The following is a 20393-nucleotide window of genomic DNA, read 5'->3' on the forward strand; positions in this document are numbered from 1 at the left end:
AGTTTTGCTTTGAGAGATGTAAATTTGTCCATAAGATTTTATCACTTACCAACCCCTTGAAAAAACATTCACAGGGTTGAACTGAAATGGGTCTTTAACCTTCCATCTTGTTACTAGGGCAGATTTTTACCACTTGACCACAATTTCCTTGAGAAACGGCAAAAACTTAATGAAAATATTTTTGAGTATTTTCAAATTTACAGATTGACCCTACTGTTTTTGTCACTGCAGGTCATCTTAAATCCCCTGACAACCGTCATTGGGTCAGAGGTCAAATCAAGACAGTTGATTCTCAAGGCCTGCCGCACTACCACCCAGAGGACAAAAATCCAGAGGCTGGGGCTCCTGCTAGGCATCAGCCAATGGAAAAACAGCTTCACAGAGGAAAGGATGCCCCGGAAGATGGATAAGGAGGAAGACTATGAAGAGGACTTCTTCGGAAATGATGAAGAGTTTGACTTCAGTAACTTGCTTGGGATTCACAAAGCTCCAAAAACTACCAAGGTGACAATTTTATCAATATATCTGAATTCTTTCTGGTAATAAATAAAACAGTTCCTCAATGTTGCATCTGAATTGAGCAATATCATAGCTTTTTGTAAAAAATAAAAGCAACATGATTCCGAAATTAAGCAAGTTTATCCTATTTGTGAGTCTGGGCTTTTGATATCTTTTGTAGAGCTTCTTGAAGAAAAGTCAAGTCAAGTCACAAGCATTCAGATTAATTGTGATAGTCGTTGTTCACCCTCAGTTGTGACTTGACTTGCGATCTTACCTGTGAATTGACTCATGATTAGTCAATTTCACAAGCTTTGATAAGAGGCAACAAATCTCGCAAATTGTCCACAGGCAGCAGAAAGTCCTTCAACCGCAGAGGTCAGTCCTATTGACACACCATCCCTTCAAGATACTGAAGAGCTTTCCCAGACATCACTGGAGAGGGGAGATGTCCAAGACAACCTTGAAGGGGAGGAGACGATCGAGCAATTTGAAGATGAATTTGGCAACCTCATTGAAGCAAGTTGTGAAGGTGATGAAGAAAATATGGAAGTTCAAGAGGACATATATGAAAGTAAGAAAATCTGACGTTTAGTTGTTTCTCTGCTATTGTGGATTTTTGAAGTAATTTTTTATTAAAAAAATTAGTTGTTTGTTAAGAAAAAGGCTGTGTCAAGATTTGTCATCGTGATCCCAGTCAGAGGCCGCCCAGTCTCAAATGAAATTAAAGTTATTCAAATGATCATTGACAAAGACATTTCTTTGTTGTCATCCCCTGTTACTTGATACCCAGCTTGTGATTAACTCATGATTTATTGGTTTGACTTGATGTTCACTCGAGAATTGTCCTTGCAACATTGATGTTTTAGAAACTAGCTCAGACATTTTGTCTCATAGTGTTTGTCCCAAGCCTCTATTCTTCTTTTAGCGTTGGGGCGTTTTGCAGAAGAGTTGAAAAATATTCATTTGAACAAAAGAAATGTGTAAAATAAAAAGGGACTGAAACAAAGTGGGTTCATGAATCTTTTTTTTTTCTTAAAGTGGTAAAAAAGTTCAAAGATTGAATTTGATTATTTCATTCCCACTAGAAGGAGAAGGTAGTGCCGATGATTTTCCAGCAGGAGAAGAAATTTCCCCTTGGGATGAGAATTTGGATGATTTTTTTAAAGAAAAAATCAAAATCAAATCTAACTATTTTATTTCTGCTAAGGAGAAGGTGATGCTGATGATTCTCAGGCAGTGGGCACAGGAGAGGACACCTCCTCCCTTGACGAGTGTTTGGATGCAGATGCTCAGCCTCTAAACAAAGAAACAATCCAGACTGAGGATGAAACGGAACCAGAGCCCAACCTGACACCATTCCAGCGCGACGTGCTGGACTGCCGGGCAGTGATCCACAGCATCTGCCGTGATGAGTTTGGCGTGGGGATGGAGCTGGATGAGCAGACCAAAGGACTGATGGACCGGCAGCAGGAACGCATCGGCCGCAGCCTCAAACGACTCTCTGAGGAGCTGTACAGCAAGGACACCCACTTTGTCCTGGAGCTGATCCAGAACGCCGACGACAATGAATATGAGGCAGGGGTGGAGCCTTCCTTAGTATTCCTGGTGGACAGGTCAGTAGCAGTGGCAAGATAATACTATTTCAAGATATGGCACATATCAAGATACAGAGGTTGCAATACAATATACGTCTTTAAAATTGTTAATTGATTTCGGGTATTTAAACATCATATGAATTCCTCAAAAGTGCCCGTGTCACTTTACCTCACAAGCCCAAAGAAACCTGTAGAGACAATGAAGAAATGTGCAATTTTAGAAGTGCAAGGAAAAACTTAAACTAATATTCTTGGGAATTCCCATGGAATCGTGCAGAGAATGAAAACCCAATACACATTTCGGCTTGGGCGGGATCCGAACCTGGGCTATTAGAGGTGGAAGGCAAAGAAGTAAATCCCCATTACTCATGATATGTATCACATGAATGAGTTCTCAGATTTTTGTCTGAAATCTTTCCTTTTGAAGGTATATTTTATACAGTTAATTTCTTGTTCAGAATTACAGATTTGTACTTCTGGTTACTGAATTAAAGTCTTTGCCTACAACATTCAACACCAGTGCACAACAGTGATGCCTTGGCATTCTTGTATCATGCCTATTGATACCTCTGTTTGTATCCCCTGCAGGTCTGAGGTGACTGTCTTGAACAACGAGGTTGGTTTCTCAGAGAGCAACATCCGGGCTCTCTGTGATGTCGGGAGGAGCACCAAAGGAAAACACAAGCGAGGATACATCGGTAAACGCCACTGAATATTAGACGTAAATATACGAATGCAAAGTTGTGACATCATGGTACATGCTGAAAACTTTTGACCGTTCTGGTCCTTTTCAATTCACCATTCAGGTCACAAGGGCATCGGATTCAAATCAGTGTTCAGAGTGACCGACAAACCTGAGATCACGTCCAAGGGCTATCATGTGTGCTTCGATCAGAGTTCCGATCAGATGGGTTACATCTTGCCCACCTGGGTAGGGCCTGAAGAGATCCAGGATGTTGCCCAGATGGAGGAACCTACCAAACCGTAAGAGCTTAATTCAATTCTTGCTAATAGACTGATGCATTAAGACTGCCCGTGATTTATTTGACCACCAAGATCACGTATCCTGCCATAGTCGTGAGGCCGAGTTGCAGTCGAGAAACTTGTGAATTTCATGAATATTCATCATATCTGCATGAGCTCATGAATATTTAATTCAATAGCTGGACCACCCGGATCACCCTGCCGTTGAAGGGAGACTTCCAGCGAACCACCAGCCTGGTCAACAAGTTTGAGGATGTCCAGCCTTCCCTACTGCTGTTCCTGAACAGACTACGATCAATTGTCATCGTTAACCAGGTTCGGTTTATGATTGATAACCCTCTCAGTTCAATTTTACATTACACGTAGTGGAGCACCAAACCGTTCCGTGTACCTCATGCTTTGAGTATGCACGTGAAAGGGTGCCTGGATGTTCGGGGAAAGTCAAAGAAAATCCCCCACCCTTGCCACCTTTGCCCGCTTTGAGAAATGTACCAGCAGCACTCTCAGCAAACTACATGGGCATGAGCCCTTCATAATTTTTGATGCAGGAGACCCCTAAAGTCAAGTCTCCCTGAATAGTTATGAACTCTCGCGTTCATTTTATGGGGCATTTGCTCTCAGAATACACCTAGACTCTTCAATTTGTTTTATAATTTTAGTATTTGTGTTGATTTTTTTTTTCTTCAAATTCCGAGATTTTAAGATTTTAAATGTGCCTGGTTTCAACTGGGATTTTTTTTTATTGCAAGCAGCAATTTTCTCTTTAGTTGTCACTTTAGTTTCGCACACAATTTTAGAACAATATCCAGGTGACAATGGAGAACCAACTGTGCATATCCTTTGGGGTAAATGGCCAGGGGAAAAAAGTATGATCTAAATATGAACAATTTTCCAAGTAGGACAAATGGGGGTTTTTCTGAATCTTGCCAGCTGAAAAAGATGGTGATAGGTTCTTAGATTATTTGGCATCTCTCCAAAAAAATTGTAACTGGAAATTGCTGCAACTACAAGTCAAGTGAGCAAATTTGCCTCACTTGTTCATGTGCACGTGAAAATTTCCTTCGTTATGATGTAAATTGGCAGGAAGAGAACACGACAAGCCATATGAGCAGAAGAGATAAAGGAGGCAACGTTGTGGAGATCCGCCACTCCAAAAACACTGACAACTGGCTGCTCATCAAGAAATGCTTGGATGCTACTAAGGTACTGCACAACATTTATTCTCCTGTGACTCGGGTGGGATTCGGGGTAGCTTTCCAGTGCTTGACCGATAAAGTTGAACGGGCTGCAGTCACTTTCCTTCGTTCAACTGATAACAAATTTTATGTCAATGTACAAGTATTATAATGTAAACTGACACTTATCTACAGTTCTATGTATATTTCTTTGGTTGGGTAATCAGAACAAGAATATGCATTTGAGAATAAGACAATTTCATGTGACAATTGTAATTGCCAAGTCTATTGAGGTTCTGGTCAGCATAGTCTTAGATTGAGGCTGGCTCCTTAAAGTCTTGAAGAAAATTTGTGATGACAACAAAATAAAACCCATGATTTCACCATTTTTATTTGTTTATATATTTGTCACACAGTTACAGCGAGTGGGCATTGAGTCGACAGAGTTGGGTCTAGCCTTCCCTCTGTCTGACGGCATGTCCAGCGAGCAGAACGTCTTTGCTTTCTTACCACTGAGGAGCTACGGTTTCCACTTCATCATTCAAGGTAAGATGAACCCAGGAATTTCTGCTGTGCCTCTGGTGCATTTACTGCGCCATCTTATCCATAAACAGTTTGTGTTCCGAGGAATGCTGTGATGAAGTATTTTCCTTAATCTTCTTCCGTTGTACTCCCTCATCGTTCCTTTCCAGGATACTTCATTCTCTCTTGTCTTGTTTGAAATAAAATGTTTGTTTGTGATTGGCCAATTTTATGAACCAAAAGTTTTATATTGTTTATCGCCAGTCCATACTCAATATTTTGTATGTCAGGTGACTTTGACATCCCATCATCTCGGGAGGACGTGGATGCTGACTCTGCCTGGAACCAGTGGCTCCTGCGGGAGATTGCGCCACTCTTCATCAATGCCCTGGAAACCTTCAAGGTCAGCAGATGTTTATTAAATCTGTTCCCTTCAAATGCAGCCAGTCCCTTAAAAAAAAATGGTCAAGTCTCCACAGCAGTAGGGGACAATATCATTGAGATCAATAAAATGCGGTCTAAGGTCCTTTGGCACTCAGACCCAAAATTCTGAGCATATTCATGCAAATATGTGTGCACGTACTATAAGTTCAAGCTAGTGCATTCTTGAGGTATGCCCAGGTTTGTGTGCCCAGGTTGGTTTGACCAGAGTATGCAAATATCAGAGAAATACTGAGCTGTAGCTGTGTGACGTACTATGAAACTGGGAAACCAGATTTGTTTGACCTCCCCAACTACAGAATTTGGAGAAGAAAATAAAAGCTTAGAATTGTTTGAAACTGTGATTTCTCCTACCGCACTGTAAATTGGACCCTATAGTTTGGCCTTTAGATAAGTTGCAGCTAAATTGGATTTTTTTTTTTTTAAATTATGAATTTTTATCAATTATGATTTTTTATTGCGAACTGCTTAAAGATTGAAGTGTTGTGAAATATCCCATTCTTTTTTAGGCACATTACCATGGCGATCCCGTCCATGCTGTCTGCCAATTCCTCAAGTTCGTTCCTATGGAGAGTCAGATTCTGACGGACTTCTTCCGGAAGGTGGCCACCAACATCCACCAGAGAATGAAGGCCACACCCTGTATGCCGGTACTCACTGGCCAAGGAGAAGGCAAGTTTGCTGTATATATAGACTAATTCTGCAATGGCCATTTTCTCAGGTGGCACCAGGCAGGCTTGCGTCAGTCGTGCTCAGGTAATACGCACGCACTTCGGGCTCCTTTGACCAATAGGGTTACAAAAATGCATGCGGGCGCCTTGTCTTTATGAACATGTGTGCCATGTGAAGTGGTTCCACCTCAAAAATGGCTTCTAATTTTGTTCGCCGAATTAGTCTATAGATGTGCATGGCCTAAATAGACTGCGCACTGTAGGCTAAAAACGAACAAGTTTGATGAAGGACCATTAGACAACTAGTGGTTTATTTTCATGTCTTAGCTAATACCCCGTGTATCAAGGGCAGAGTGCGTGACCTAAAAAGCCACTGTTCGAGCATGAGCAAGCTTGTTCAAGATTTATACTTCTATTACCAACTGTGCATCAAATGCATGCTAGTCAATGATTGCTATTTGATTAGTCTAGTTGGACAAGCCTACAGAGGTTGGTTGCGTGGCCGGTTACCAATGGCCACACACATCTACCGCAGGAAGCCAGGACCAAGAAGTTCTACAAATGTACATTATAATTATAATTGCACATTATTGGATAGGAAAAAAAACATGAAATTCCAGTTACGAGTTGAATGTATTTTATTTTTCCTTCAGATGATGTTTGTTGGAAGTTGCCATCAGAGACCCTCATGTGTCCAGACCGTAGCGTCCGGGAGTTGGTCTGTGAGTTGGTTCCAGAGGGCACTTTACGAGCGCATCTGAGCTGCTCCTACCTGCATCCGCACGTGGCGAGCTCTGTCAGCGAGGTGTTGCTCAAGAGTCTGGGAGTCAAGGTGCTACAGATGGGGGAGCTGATGAACATCCTGAGCAGTGTGGCACGGGCAGCTAAACAGACAGGTATAGTGGCCTAACTGGAGGGGGAGCCCCATTTCATGGCCTTTAACCTCACCCCTCTGATGCCCCCCTCCCCCTCCCACCTTCTCTGAATTTGAAGACTGATCAGATAGAATTGCATCAGGGAGATGTAGACTCAGTGTTGTCCGAGGGTTTGCAAGCAAAACATTGACAAGCTTACTTGGGTGGGACTCGAACCCATGACCTCCTACTAACTAGTGCAGACTTATTAAGATGTCAATCTGAGTGATATCCCAAAACAAAGAGTATATAGGAAAGAATAATGAAAGAGTGTGTTCTTTCCATAGAGCTATATTAAATTACTAGAGCGCTAACTCGCCATTCTGTGCGCGGAGACGCTTTGAAGCCGTCCTGGGCTCATACATTTTGAATTCGTGTGCGTGTTTGTAGAACATAATGAAATGAGATGGATTGAATTTTGGAAGTGTACTCTACATGCAACGCGCAAGTAGAACATACGCAAACAACTTAAGCGCGTCATTGATGGTTCAAAAACCTGACGGCAAAAAGCATATGCAGCGAATACGCGCACGCGTTGCGCTGTTTGCGTAGAGCAAAATGACATGCTCATTTGCTGATCGTGTGTTTCGTTTTTGGGGTGTATTGGCTTCGACAACGCACCGGTATGGAATACAAACTCAGATATGCAAATAGCCATACAAAAGCCGTACAAATTTTCTAGGTCTCCATAGGTTTGTGCACAAACATGGATGCGCCCAGCAGGCATTACTTTGTACACGAAGTTAGCGCACTTGTAATTTAATATAGCTCTATGGTTCTTTCTAATAAAAGTAGTGGTGGTATGACTTTTGTTTATTCCAGTCACATAATGTGGAACTATGGGTATTGCTTGCTGTTACAGAGGAACCGTTGTCTCCTAAAACCGTGGCACAATGGCTGACCTGTATCTATCGCAGCCGCGACAAGTATGACGTATCCCAGGGAACACTGGACCAGCTACGATCCATTCCCATGATTCCACTGTCATCGGGACAGGTCGTCACCATGGAGGAGGGCAGCGTGTTCTTCCCTATCAGTGAGGAAGACAGGACCAACCAATCACAAGGCCAGATTCCATCAGGTGATTTCTTCTTTGACTAATAAGGCGGATGCTGAGATGTTGGATCCACTAAAATTAAAGTTCCGAATAAAAAAAGCCAGCAATTTCTGTGAAGAACAAATATTTTAACTCTTGTTATATTCTTGTTTATATGCCAATCCTATTTAAATGCTAAATTTTCTTGGGAAATTTTGAGTTCAGTTGATGGAGCAATTGTGAGCAATTCAAACCACAGACAGAACATACCTTTGGAGGCCTACATTATGTTTTACCTTGATTGCATCTTGTGACAATGACATTATGCACTGAACCTGAGACCAATGAGCCTGAGCTCAAATTGAGACACGCTTGGTTTATGCAAGTTCAGATAAAAATTGATTGTGTGCATTTGAGGGAATACGTGCTAAGGAACCAGTGCTTGCAGATTGTGTCTTTCCCAGTAGACTGATTCGGCGACCAAGAATAGCCATTTTATAGGTAGAACCAGGCTCGCACTCAGGTAGTATGCAAGCACTTCGTGCTTCTTTGAGCAATGGGCCTCTTTCAAATGACGTCGATTCCTACAGATTAATTGTCACGACGTGTCAGCAGTGGCGTAGCCAGGAATTTTTCAGTGGGGGGGGCGCTGGGGGGGGGGCTGGAACATTTCATGGGGGGGCGTCATGTAGATCAATGATAATTTTTTGAGAAACTCAAAATCTCAGTGGGTGGGCGACTGGGGGGGGGGGGGACAAGGTTTCATGGGGGGGCTGTTGCCCCCCCCCAGGTCCCCCCCTCCCCTCCGTGGCTATGCCACTGCGTGTTGGCATTTTGGGCGTCACATTTTGAGCAACATGCGCAGCGGCGGCGGAACGGGTTTGAAACTGGGGGGGCAGCATCTAAAAGGGGCACTTGCAACTTGCAACTTGCAAACCCGTGCTGAAATGTCACCACGTTTTGTTCACCGGACACTTGGCCTCTTTAAAATCAAATAGTGGGGGAAGGGGGGGGGGGGGGGGGGCTTGTACCATCTTCCAACATAGGGGGTGCTCTTCAAAACCAATGATTATATGCTAAACATACATTATGTGCCCATTTTCAGGGCGTCTTGTATGGGTTTTGGGACCTGGCTTTCATATTCCTCGTTTATATCAAAAATATCTCTACCATTATTGGGAAATGGTTACTTCTAAGAAATACTAAGATACTTTAAGGGCATTTTTTATTTATCTCGAGGGGGCACATTTATGGCCGCCAAAGGGGCACTTGGGAAAATCTGGGGGGGCAAACGCCCCCCCAGCCCCCCCGGCTCCGACGCCCCTGAACATGCGCACATGTCATGTTTAGAACATTTTGCACACTGCGCGCACAGGCACCTGATGGCATTGAACATGAGTTGTAACTTTCCTACAAAGGTGGCAGTCTATGAGTTATGAGAGGGGTCTATAGGGTTACCAAAATGCCTTGGTTTTAAGAACACATGCGGCGTCTAATTTTGCTCTCCAAATTAGTCTTTGGAGCTCTTGAGTGGTGATGAAGCACAATCTACTCTTGCACATATGACATGTTAAATAATAATCATCAATGCAATATTTTTGGTTTTGTCCAGTAGCTCACAGCCAGCCCTTACAGGCCTTAGAGGAGGACATGTGTACTTTAGACAGCCGAGTCCTGACCAGCCTGGACAGCGTGGCCAACTCCCAGGTGGTCCAGCTGCTTGAGGAGCTAGGAGTCCTTCGCATCAGTCCTAGAGATGTGATTGGCCACCACATACTGCCGGTCATCCAATCCGATCAGTGGAAGGTAGATTTTTGATTTGATTTAATATTGAAAACAACTCTCAAGGTGAAAATGAAATGGCTACTTTTGAGAAGATTAGAAAGCATGCGCCAACTTTTCTCCTGGCAAATATTTTTGTAATTATCTAATGATTAAAACACTTTCAGAAGAAGTGAGACAACTAAATAAGAGGGAGATACTTGCATAGAAGGAATTTGGCCAGAGGACCAATGCGAGCGCGGAGCGCGAAGCACTTATGGCGTGGGGTCCGGGGCCCGCTTAAGGGCCCCTGGAAATTTTGGATCGTAGATGCTCTGTGGTGCAATCTGAGGCGTTTCCTGGCCACTTTCCCCTGGTTTTTTTAGCAGAAGTTTTTAAAATTATGAGGGGATATTTTGTTTCATTTGTTTCAAATACATATAGGCCTATATACTCTTGCTCCTATGAAGTGTCTTCTGTATTCAAAGCTTAAAGTTGAGGGCATGCACATAATTTGTAATTGTTCCGCGCTCGGTCACATAACTCTCTTTTCCCTCCATATTTTTACATGGCAAAGGGGGGTGTTTAACAGCCAAAACACCCCCCCCCCCCCCTGCGTACGCGCCTGAGTCCGGGTGACCATTGCAAGTTAACTTCGAATGTATTCGCGCGCCGATGACGCCTGATGCTCACGCGTGAAGATGCTATGGCTTAGGTTTGTGTACATTCAGGATAAATAAGTTGTGCGTACTTCACAAGCGCAAACCAGTACAGTACGCACACACCGTGTCCCGTCCAAGGGGCTCTCAAAAGTGGTAAAAACGCGCCCTCTTTTGTTGGCGCACAGAGCCTACAGTGATGATATTCTGTTACTTTCAACCCATAAACCTCCTTGTTTGGGACAAAAAGTTCGATAATTAGACCATTGCCTGAAGAAACTTGAACTTCTCACTGAATGATGGGTGATTATCACACATTTCTTCCCCAAACAAACAAATGTCCGAAACTGAAGGTTTCATTACGAGGTGTAGGTGACATGGTGACATCAGTTTTATTGTTATTCCCATTGGAACAATTCAGGACAAGTCCCGTGATGTTCTGGTTGGCTACGTAGTGTACATCAAAGAACAGCTAGCCAGGCAGCCAGATGTCTGTGACTTGGACAAGATAGCAGACTGCATCCACGTTGTGACCAACCACGGACTGATCCAACCCAGGGAGAGACCTGTTCACTTCACTGTGACGTATGGCAACCCTGTTGACCTTAATCAAGCCCTGCCAGGTATGGTGGCAGCTGAGTAGTGATTTAGTGAATCAAAAGTCAAATCACAAGTGCTCACAAGCCAGTCAAATCAGAAGTCAACCAACAGTCAATCACAAGTCAAATTACAAGTCTGCCGCACGTCATATCACTAGTTATAGTCACCGGTCAATCACAAGTAAAGTCACAATTCAAATTACAAGTCATATCACTAAGGCCAAAAAAAAAAAGTCTCCGGTTTCTGGTATGCGCGCGCGTTGCCGTAGCCATGCGCGTCGGCAAAATGAAAAAGTTTTTTTTCAATGAAAGATGATGTCTCAAAACCGCCAAACTCACTGGTTTGACTGGAATTCTGCTACTGCACAATTTTAACGTGTTTTTAGATGGGGTTATGATCGAGAATAAGCTTTATGTGGCCTCTCTGGACTCCCATATATTTGCACTAAGTTTAGTCGGGCACCATTTGCAGTCATCAGCCGACATTTGAAGCAAAAAAGTCAGGTAAAAAAAAAAAAAAAGCCGCGTCGCCGCACCACTTTTTGGACAAGCTCCATACCAGAAACCGGAGACTTATTTTTTTTGGCCTAAACCATCGCAGGTCACATCACAAGTCAAATAAAACACAAGCCAGTTGCAAGTCAGATAATGAGACAATCACAAGTCAAATCACACAACTCAATCATTTGTCAAATCACAAGCCAATCACTTGTCAGTTACAAATCATTACCAGTCTATTACTAAAATCACATCAGATCACAAGTCAATCACAAGTTAACCCATCAATCAATATATTAATCACAATATATCACACTGTGTGCGAGCACCTACTCTCGCAAAGCTACATTTTTCCTATCACTTCAAAATCACAAGTCATCGCAGCTTCTGACTTGACTTGACACAGGATGACTTATGAGGATGCATGGCATCCTGGGGTTAACTTCAGGTGTTAAGAGCGAAATAGTATGAAGAGAGACAGGTAAAGTCTCGATACGCTACAGACTGTTTTACCCTAAGGATCGTCAGGCGTATGAGTATATATTACATATATATATATAATAATCACTAAATTGAGGAGTGACTTAACCAACAGTTGTCTTGTCTTTCTTGAGGCAGGCTGTGATTGGGTTCTGTTGAACAGTTGCTACATCTTCCATAATGGGCCTCATAGTCTGCAGCCCAGTGAGACTGCGTCATGGAATGCTTTCTTCAGTAAGCTAGGGGTGCTGAACTTTCTAGCTGTTGAGAACAAAGTACTGACACTGAAGGTAGAAGAACTAGTAAGTATTTCTCTCTCTCAAAAGTTGTTCTTGTTTTTATATTGCTATCTTCTCTTATTTAGAATTTTCAGATTTAATTACACAATGGATACAAAAGTAATAAGTTTATCAAAGAAAAAACATGTTTTTTTCAGGATGGGACACCCTGGGAAAATCTTGGCCAATTCTGGGAGAAACCAACAGATGGTGTCTACAAAATCCATGATAATGCTTGCAAAGAAATTGAAGAGTTGGTCCAAGCGAACCTGGAAATGTCTGCCATGCAAAGTCAGCGACGGTGCCTTCTTGAGATTCTTAACCAAGAATGGAACAGATACTATCCTGCTTTCATGGGGGCTGAAGTGTTTGATCAGTCTGGGACAAAACTTGCTAGCACTGAGTCCAGCTTTGCAATCTACCTGAAGACAAGCCCTTGGCTGCCTTCAACTCCGATCAGAGAGGAGAATAATGGTCAGGTGGTGTTTCGAAGGCCTGATGATATCTTCATAGATTCAGTTAGAGCACGAGAGCTCCTGGGTAATCATGTTCCTTACTTGGATGGCCCTGTCCAAGGGGATGGAGGCCCCATGTTACAGTTCATTGGATTGAAAACCATTGGAGTACTTGATGCAAACTTCATGATTTCAAAGCTGAAGTCGTGGTGCGGTGATGAGGGCCAGTCACCAGATCTTAGATCTGGAACCCCCTTCTGCACCTCCTTGAAACACATCGTCAGGGTGTACAATTACTTGGAGCAGAACTGCCTTCACAAGGAGCTCAAAGAGTTATTCAGTGATCACAGAGTTGTGTTTGTCCCTCATCAGAAGGCAATATACGAGTTCCCTGTTCCTGGCCACTTTGTCCACAAGTCTCTGGTTTACTGGCAGGATCCTTCAAGTCTCTTACGGAAGTATGCCAACTTGTCCAACCGTGCTGAGCTGTGTACACTTTACACCAAAAACATGGAGGACTTCTTTCTGAGACAGATCAATATTGACAGTATGCCGACCATCAAAGAATATGCCCAGGTCCTGGTGCACTGCGCTGGGGATATTACACTTCCGGACAATGCTCGTATCAAGGAAGAAGTCTTGGTGCTCTACAGCACACTGGGGCTAAAGTGTTCTGCATCAAGCTCAAGTAGACATAGCCAGTATTTGGATCAACATGCAGCAGGGTCAGTGCAGCAGCAACCAGAACTTGAGTTAAGTTCTGTCCAGTTCTTGAAAAACATCCTAGAGGGGCAAGCAGTCTTTCCCACTTTGGGCAACAAGTGGGTGACAGCAGAGGAGAAGCCCCTGATCTGCGACAGCAATTCCAAAGACATCCAAACGCTGTTCTTGGACAAGAAGGAGGTGCATCTGTTGAATTTTGGAGATCGCAACTGTCTTGGCTGAGTTGTTGAAGGCATGCCTGGGTCAGTGAACCGACAATACGTGGATGTTTTCCTTGAGGTATGTGGCATCAAGATGCTGTCGGACTGCATCAAGGAAGAATTCATCACCGAACTCACAAAGCCATCTCCACCACTCCAGCTTTTCCTCCATGATGTCTGCCCCTACATCCAGCTCTACATGGGCATGCAGCGCATTGTCAAGAAGGAGTTCGAGTCCACCTATGAGAAACTATCGACCACGATGAACATCGCTGCCAGGTTGAAAGTCGTGCGCTTCATGTCAGCCAAAAAGATTGACAAGGTCTACCGTTTCACACATGACCCCAGTGTGTTTGCAGAGCAGAGCGTTGAGTGTGGACTCCAGGAGCTGACAGAGTTCTACATAGTGACAGGCATCTCCAAGAATCTGCGACAGAACAGCAATGTGAGGCGAGAGGTGGCCAAACTCTTCAGCTGCGAGAGCACTGAGGTCCAAGAAGCATTGTTCAGTTTCATTGGCAGTCTGCTCCTAGAAATGGGATCCAAGCGGGAAGAATCCGGAGAGAAAGGAATCAATGAGGGCATCTGCAAGGCCTTAGGGCTGACCTTCCCTCGAGAGGACGATAATGAACCGTGGGAGGTACCCAAACCATTCATCCCAGAGGAAGTTGGTCAGTTGATTTCTACTCTTACTTTTGACTTATAATCTAAGCATATTGCTTTTGGGGGAGCAATAGTCTTATACCCTATCCTGGATGCATCTTGTGTTTTGGTTTTTGTGTGTGTGTAAATTTAGCGTGGCTGAGTTTTGTGTGGAGGTTTTAAAGTGAAAAAAAAAGGTTTGTCATTGAAGGATAATTAGTCTTAAAGTTTGGCATGAGGCTTTGTATGCATATAAAACACAACAACTTCACCATTTTTGGAGGATATGTTCTTTTGCAAAGTGTAAGTTATGTACAATTTTACACATCGCCCGATCACTCAACAAATAATCTTTCAATATTTGTTCAATATTTCAGTTTTCAAACCTACCAAAGTCAAGCCACTGACTGAACCCACTAAGCCACAGCCATCAGCCAGTTCACTGCTTGAGGGTGATGACGATGCAGCTATCCACAGCTGGCCACCTCGGTCGGGGACCTGTGGCCCACAAAAATCGACAAAAGGTAAGCGCCGAAAACCGGCCTTGACTAATGGCGCCACTATTGAGTCATTTCAAACTGTTTAGCAACAGGTTGTTGTAGAACTTAAGAGAAATAGCTCATTGATGGGAGGCCAGGTAAAAGATTGCACATTAACACTATTGGGCATTGTTTGAGGTACACACTTTTGTACATAGTGGTGATGTTAATGTGTTTCAGCCATTATTACATGCAGTCCTGTTTAATTAAAATTTCAACGCAAAAGGGACTTCAGACTACCTTTTTTCCCTTAATTTTATATTTCTTGTAATTGAAAGTTTTATTATATAGTACGAGGCTTTGCCTCGCCCTTTATGTGGGTGAGGCTGCTTCGCCGCCTGTTGCCAGCTTCATAGGTACATTGTAAGTCACCCACTTTGCTGGCAATCGCCTACTTTTAGGGTGATCAACTCGTGAACTATAAACTTGTGAGTGATCAGCTCATGAACACCTACACACATACACATGCCTTGCATTTTATAGTTTAGTCCACTTTTTAATGAAAATGTTTGCTTGATTGTTCCAGCTGGTGGCCAGCCCAGGGATGAAGAAGCTGTCCTCAAGATGTGGCCTCCTCCCCAGCCATTAATCAGTGCTCATGGACAGGTAGTTGGACAAGGTAGGACAATGTTTTACTGATGTGAAAACAATTTCTGATACTTGGATTCTATAGTTGAAATAAGAAGTAGATAGTTTGGAGATGTTAGAGGGTTTTTGGATGATGTTAGCGTTCGCCAAATGAGTCTTTGTTCATTCCTTTTTCTTGTGACCTGACTTTCAATTTGAATTGTGTTTGACTTTTTATTGACTCAATTAAAATTCTCTGTGGCTAAATATGTTCTTGAAGGGTGAAATTTTTTGTTTTCCACATTTGTAATCCCTACACTTCTACATTTATGTTCAGAATCTTCCAATAATCAGATTAATGCAGATTAATGTTAAAACTTTAATATAGTAAATGAGTAAATGGCATGTTAAACACCTGTAATTGACAGCGGATTATTGTTTTGTTCATTGGTCCCCCTCACCTTCACCAACCATCTGCAGGAGGTCCAGTACAGCCCAGACCCGCCCAGGCACAGCAGGAAGCCTTGCCCCCTAATGAATCCTCAAGTGATCCCACACAGTTGGCTAAAAACATGGAGGAGCTCGATTCAATAGAGGAGGATTCCTGGCAGAGTGCATCCTTGGGATCAGGAGTGGTGAAAGATAATGGCAATGGAAATGATGCTGAGGAAGGCATTCCAGCACCAGAGAGGGTCAACGAAGAGTTTCACAGTCCGCCCCAGGTCCAGCGTTCAGCAGCCCTACCTCCTCCCTCCACCAGCAGCGTCAAGAAATTCTTCTTACCGCCTAATGCTGAGGGAGAGGCCATTGAGGTGGAGTTTGAAGATCTTGCTCCTGGTCCAGCCCTTCTGGAAAGCCTGGAAGGTCTCAGCCTACCTCTCGGAGACAACCCAGACACGACAGATATCGCACGCTGGGGAGAGCAGCTGGTGTACCTCTACCTGCGCCAACAGGCTCAGAGAATGTCACCAGAAGCGTCAGAGATTACAGTCAGGTGGATCAATCAGCAGGATGAGACAGGGGAGCCGTATGACATCGTCATCAGCCACGGCACCCAGAACATCTACGTTGAAGTGAAGTCGACAATCAGAGACCAGAAGCAGGTTGTGGAGATATCACCCAGGGAGGTGGCCTTCGCTCTGGAGAAGGGTCAGGCCTTCCACCTGTACCGGGTGCTCAGTGCCGGGAACAAGAGTGGGGTGAGGCTGTGTCGTCTGCAAAACCTAGCCCTCAGGATGGACAGGAAAGAAGTCAAGCTCTTCATGTACCTGTGATGAGCAGACATACACAAGTGTGGGGGGGGGGGCTCATTCCCTCTAAATGTCTAGTGCCCAGGTGCCTCTCCCCTGAAAAAGTCAAATTGCCCCAGCCAACCAAGACAAAATGTGGTCTTCGATCAGATGGTCAAATGTTCCTCATAGGAAGCTGTTAACCCAATTTTACCCCCTTCCCCGATAGAAAAATCCAGCATACTCTCCAGGCCATTATGTGGTCACTCCATCTACCCTCATTACAAAATGATAATAAACTAAACTGCTGCAAACTGCTTACTGACCGGATTGACATGAAGCTGGTCTAACGTTTCAGTCTTTAGCGAGACCTTTCTCAAAGGCAAGTGACCGTGGTACAGAAACAAACATGTAGGGGACACATAAGCATCACAAAATTATTGTTATCAGAGAAACTATGTATTATTTCCTCTGCCTGAGCAAACAGATATTTGAAACAGCTCCCAAATAATTGCAATCAATTTAGACATTCCAATGTTAGTAGTAGAAATGTATTTATGAAATGGTGGTCTGAAGGATCAGGTTTTTTTTTTAATTTTTAGTTAGGGGTACCACCAGAGGTCTTTCAGTAGTGTACAGGTCTTATGGGTTAAAGTTTGCGACTTGTGATTGGAGGGTCCGGGGTTCAAATCCAACTGGCCATTATTATACTGTGCTCTTGCTGTAGTCTAGGCACTTCAGCCTCCAGTGGTTCTCTCCACCCTGGAGAATAAATGGGTACCATCACTAAATGTTTTACTATTTACTATTTTTAGTGTTTTCTGTAATTGTAGTTTTAAATGAATTGTTCTGTATAATTGCTGGGCACCTCTGGAAAACAGTGTACCACTGAGAGGTTTCCCCAGGGTAAATAAGAAATAAATAAATAAATAAATAAATGTTATTTGGCTTATTTGATGTGTATTTTCACATTTTTATACCAGAAAAGTGTTGGTAGATAAAAAAAAAAAGGTTTGTAATTGAAAGCTTATGTTTAGTTTAGGCATAGTGTTCTAAAGACCGCTTGTCAATGTCATAAGTTTGAAACAGTGGAATTTAGACACGGAATATGCTCATTATTTTAGTCAAGGACTTACAATTTTATATTTTTTCATTGTATTTTCAATCAAGTATCAAATACTAAAAATAATGAATTTTAATTCCTAAATAAAACGGCATGTAATATTTTCATCGGAAACATACATATACTTTTCCATACAAATTGGTAAACGTCTATATAAATAGCTTGAAAGGTAATAGACACCACTTGCAAACATTACAAAATTAAAATGTCAAAATATCATGAAATACCTCATTGATTGCAAGTAAATAATAGATCAAGCATCCTGTGTAATTATTACACCTAATATGCTGTCCTTTTTTCTTTTTTTTTTTTTTTTTTGAAAAGAGGACTTGCCATCATTTCCTCGCGATGATTAGGACCCAACCATTGTTCTTTCAACGGAAATCTAATAATCTATGCTTTGCGTCATGAAAATATGAAGATATATTTTCACAGTTTTTTTCAAAAAGTATATTTTACTGAGCTAAATTTTTGACAGGTTATATGTTTAGTAACTTGCTTCAGATTTATTGTATAGACCTTTCTATTGTTTGAAAACATTGAGCGCCATTTTCTATGGGCTGCCATAAGTGCATTAATTGAAGCTGTGGTTGGCAACATTTTATTTATTTATTTCTTATTTTAACTGAGTAGCCCATTCAGTGGAATCCACTGATCTCCCATGGGTCCCAGTAAAGAGAAGACAATGTGGAGATTACATATTTCCTCAAAAAGTCCTCATCATAACGCCTCATTTGAAGAAAAAGGCATGTTTATGAAGTATTTTGTTACGTTTGTTGATTATTTTGTATTCACAATTCAAATCATATTTGTGTCATCAATAATAACAATTCTTCATTTTTTTGCAGTGTGGGCCTTCCATAGTTTGGCAACCCGTGGTTGGCAACATACATGTTGCCAACCACGGGTTGGCAGCAGAAAGGTCGATTGTTGCTCCTTGAATCGGCAGAAACTCATTTTTGCAAATGATTTTCATTACCTTAAAAACAAAAAGGGGAAGCCAAAGAAAGTGCCCTTATAATATGAATCTACATTTTAGCAGTTTCTTTTTCAAAATAATGTAATGTGTAATATTAACAAAATGTTAGAACTTTGTTCCAGCTAGACTAGAAAGTCAATATGAAACGGCTAACAGTAATGTCTTCTAAAATAAGTACTATGAATTTTATGGAAGTTATTTTAGAAAATTTAATGCAGCAGTCTTTTGTGATACATGTATAACAATTGCTGTTAATATCGGATCTTTAAAAAAAAAAAAAGAGGTACGAAATGGAATTGCTCATATATCCACTCTAGTGTAATCATTGGGTGCAATTTATAATTTATTAGCAAATATAATCTATTTGGGATAGAGGTTCTAGATTATGATTTAAAATATGATATGGGTACCGGTATGTGCGATTTATATAGCAGACAAAAATAAACTACAAGGAAACACAGAAAGGTTTTTGTGTGTGCATGCCTCAGCCAGAAGTTTGGGTGTGTTTTTTTATTATTATACATCAATTGTAAGCTCATATGAGAAGATTTGTTAAGTATTATGACACAGTGAATCCAGTTAGGCACTACGGTACAAGTTGTTCCTTCAAAGGCTGAGACAAGTGACCGCATAGCAACTTTTCCTTCCCGCCTAAACTTTCCGCCTCTAGGATGTAAAGAACCAACCCTACTTCTCATTGGCCCACAGCCAGGCTTTGCCACGTGTCACAGAACAAAATCTCTGACTGGCTGGTCACCCCTCTCAAGCCTTCTCAGCCAGTGGCTCCTAATTGGCTATTTTTATGATTACCGGATCCCTCTTTTGTCACACAATTTTCTATGTCATTTCGTGTACAAAAGTTATCCATAAGAAAGTACTGCGGTGTAGCGAGATGCTATAACAGTGGACAGAAAATGCGCTCCTTTCATGCACATGAAGAATATAGGGGAACGCAGATTGCAAGATTTGCTGCTTATAATAATAAAAACCATTCTTATATAGCGCATATCACCGTAAGGTCTCTATGCGCTTGCTTATTAATAATTTGATCACTAATAGTGATAAAATTTAGTATGTTTTAGTATATTTTTGCTGGAGTGAATGGACGAACATTCTGATTTTCTGTCAGGATTGTGAATTTTGAAATGTTGCTACAAACTCAGTGCATCTACAATCTATGGAGGAACAATAATTGACCATTGAACATGTAGTACTGATTTACCAAGAAAAACATGTTGCTGGAGATTCTGTTATTTCTCATTCGGCAGTCAGCGACCTTCTCCCTCAAAAGAATGATTGTGAGCCCTCGAGGATTAGTTGATTATTTGATCAATCAGTTATAATGTTGGTTATTAAAACCACTTTCTACCTAACGAAGGGTTCCTTCTGAAGACGAAAGATTAGCGGGGGGGGGGGGGGGGGAGAGAAACAATTATTGAAATCTTGTGAAATTGTAATTACCTAAATGTGCAAAAAAACATCCTCAGATTATTCCAAGGTTTTGAACACGTGGATAATAAAATTCGTCAATAACTCTTGAAACGTTATCTCTATAACCCCCACCCCCACCCCCACCTCCACCCCTCTCCTCGAATGCTATTGCCCCCAATGCTGTGTCTCTTATTGTAAATCCTTACGGATTATTGAAGTGCTACTTGTAAACTCTCATCGCAATAAATCAATTAGATTATGCTCAAAAAGATTGCAAATAATATTTAAATGTACCATATTATAATAAAATGTGTGTTTTTATCAAATGCTTGCACTTTTACGATGATGGGTAAATAAGCAAGCTTTGGTAAGTTAGAATGGTAAGTTGCAG

General features: G+C 42.1%; 1 protein-coding gene across 1 annotated transcript in view; it reads left to right on the forward strand.

The window, feature by feature from the left end:
* Positions 1-19035, forward strand: part of LOC119740813 (protein NO VEIN-like) — a 38266-nt gene extending 19231 nt beyond the window's left edge. The window contains 19 exon segments of the mRNA XM_038216251.1: positions 232-504; positions 850-1072; positions 1709-2114; positions 2685-2794; positions 2903-3080; positions 3260-3395; positions 4164-4283; positions 4672-4801; positions 5068-5180; positions 5728-5890; positions 6543-6785; positions 7666-7884; positions 9452-9645; positions 10681-10882; positions 11975-12138; positions 12273-14163; positions 14512-14658; positions 15200-15292; positions 15721-19035. Coding sequence (XP_038072179.1) covers positions 232-504; positions 850-1072; positions 1709-2114; positions 2685-2794; positions 2903-3080; positions 3260-3395; positions 4164-4283; positions 4672-4801; positions 5068-5180; positions 5728-5890; positions 6543-6785; positions 7666-7884; positions 9452-9645; positions 10681-10882; positions 11975-12138; positions 12273-14163; positions 14512-14658; positions 15200-15292; positions 15721-16514 — 5799 coding nt within the window. The 3' untranslated portion in view covers positions 16515-19035.
* Positions 19036-20393: the final 1358 nt, after the last annotated feature.

This window comes from Patiria miniata, unplaced genomic scaffold (assembly GCF_015706575.1).
Source record: "Patiria miniata isolate m_02_andy unplaced genomic scaffold, ASM1570657v1 HiC_scaffold_5, whole genome shotgun sequence".
Lineage (NCBI taxonomy): Eukaryota > Metazoa > Echinodermata > Asteroidea > Valvatida > Asterinidae > Patiria > Patiria miniata.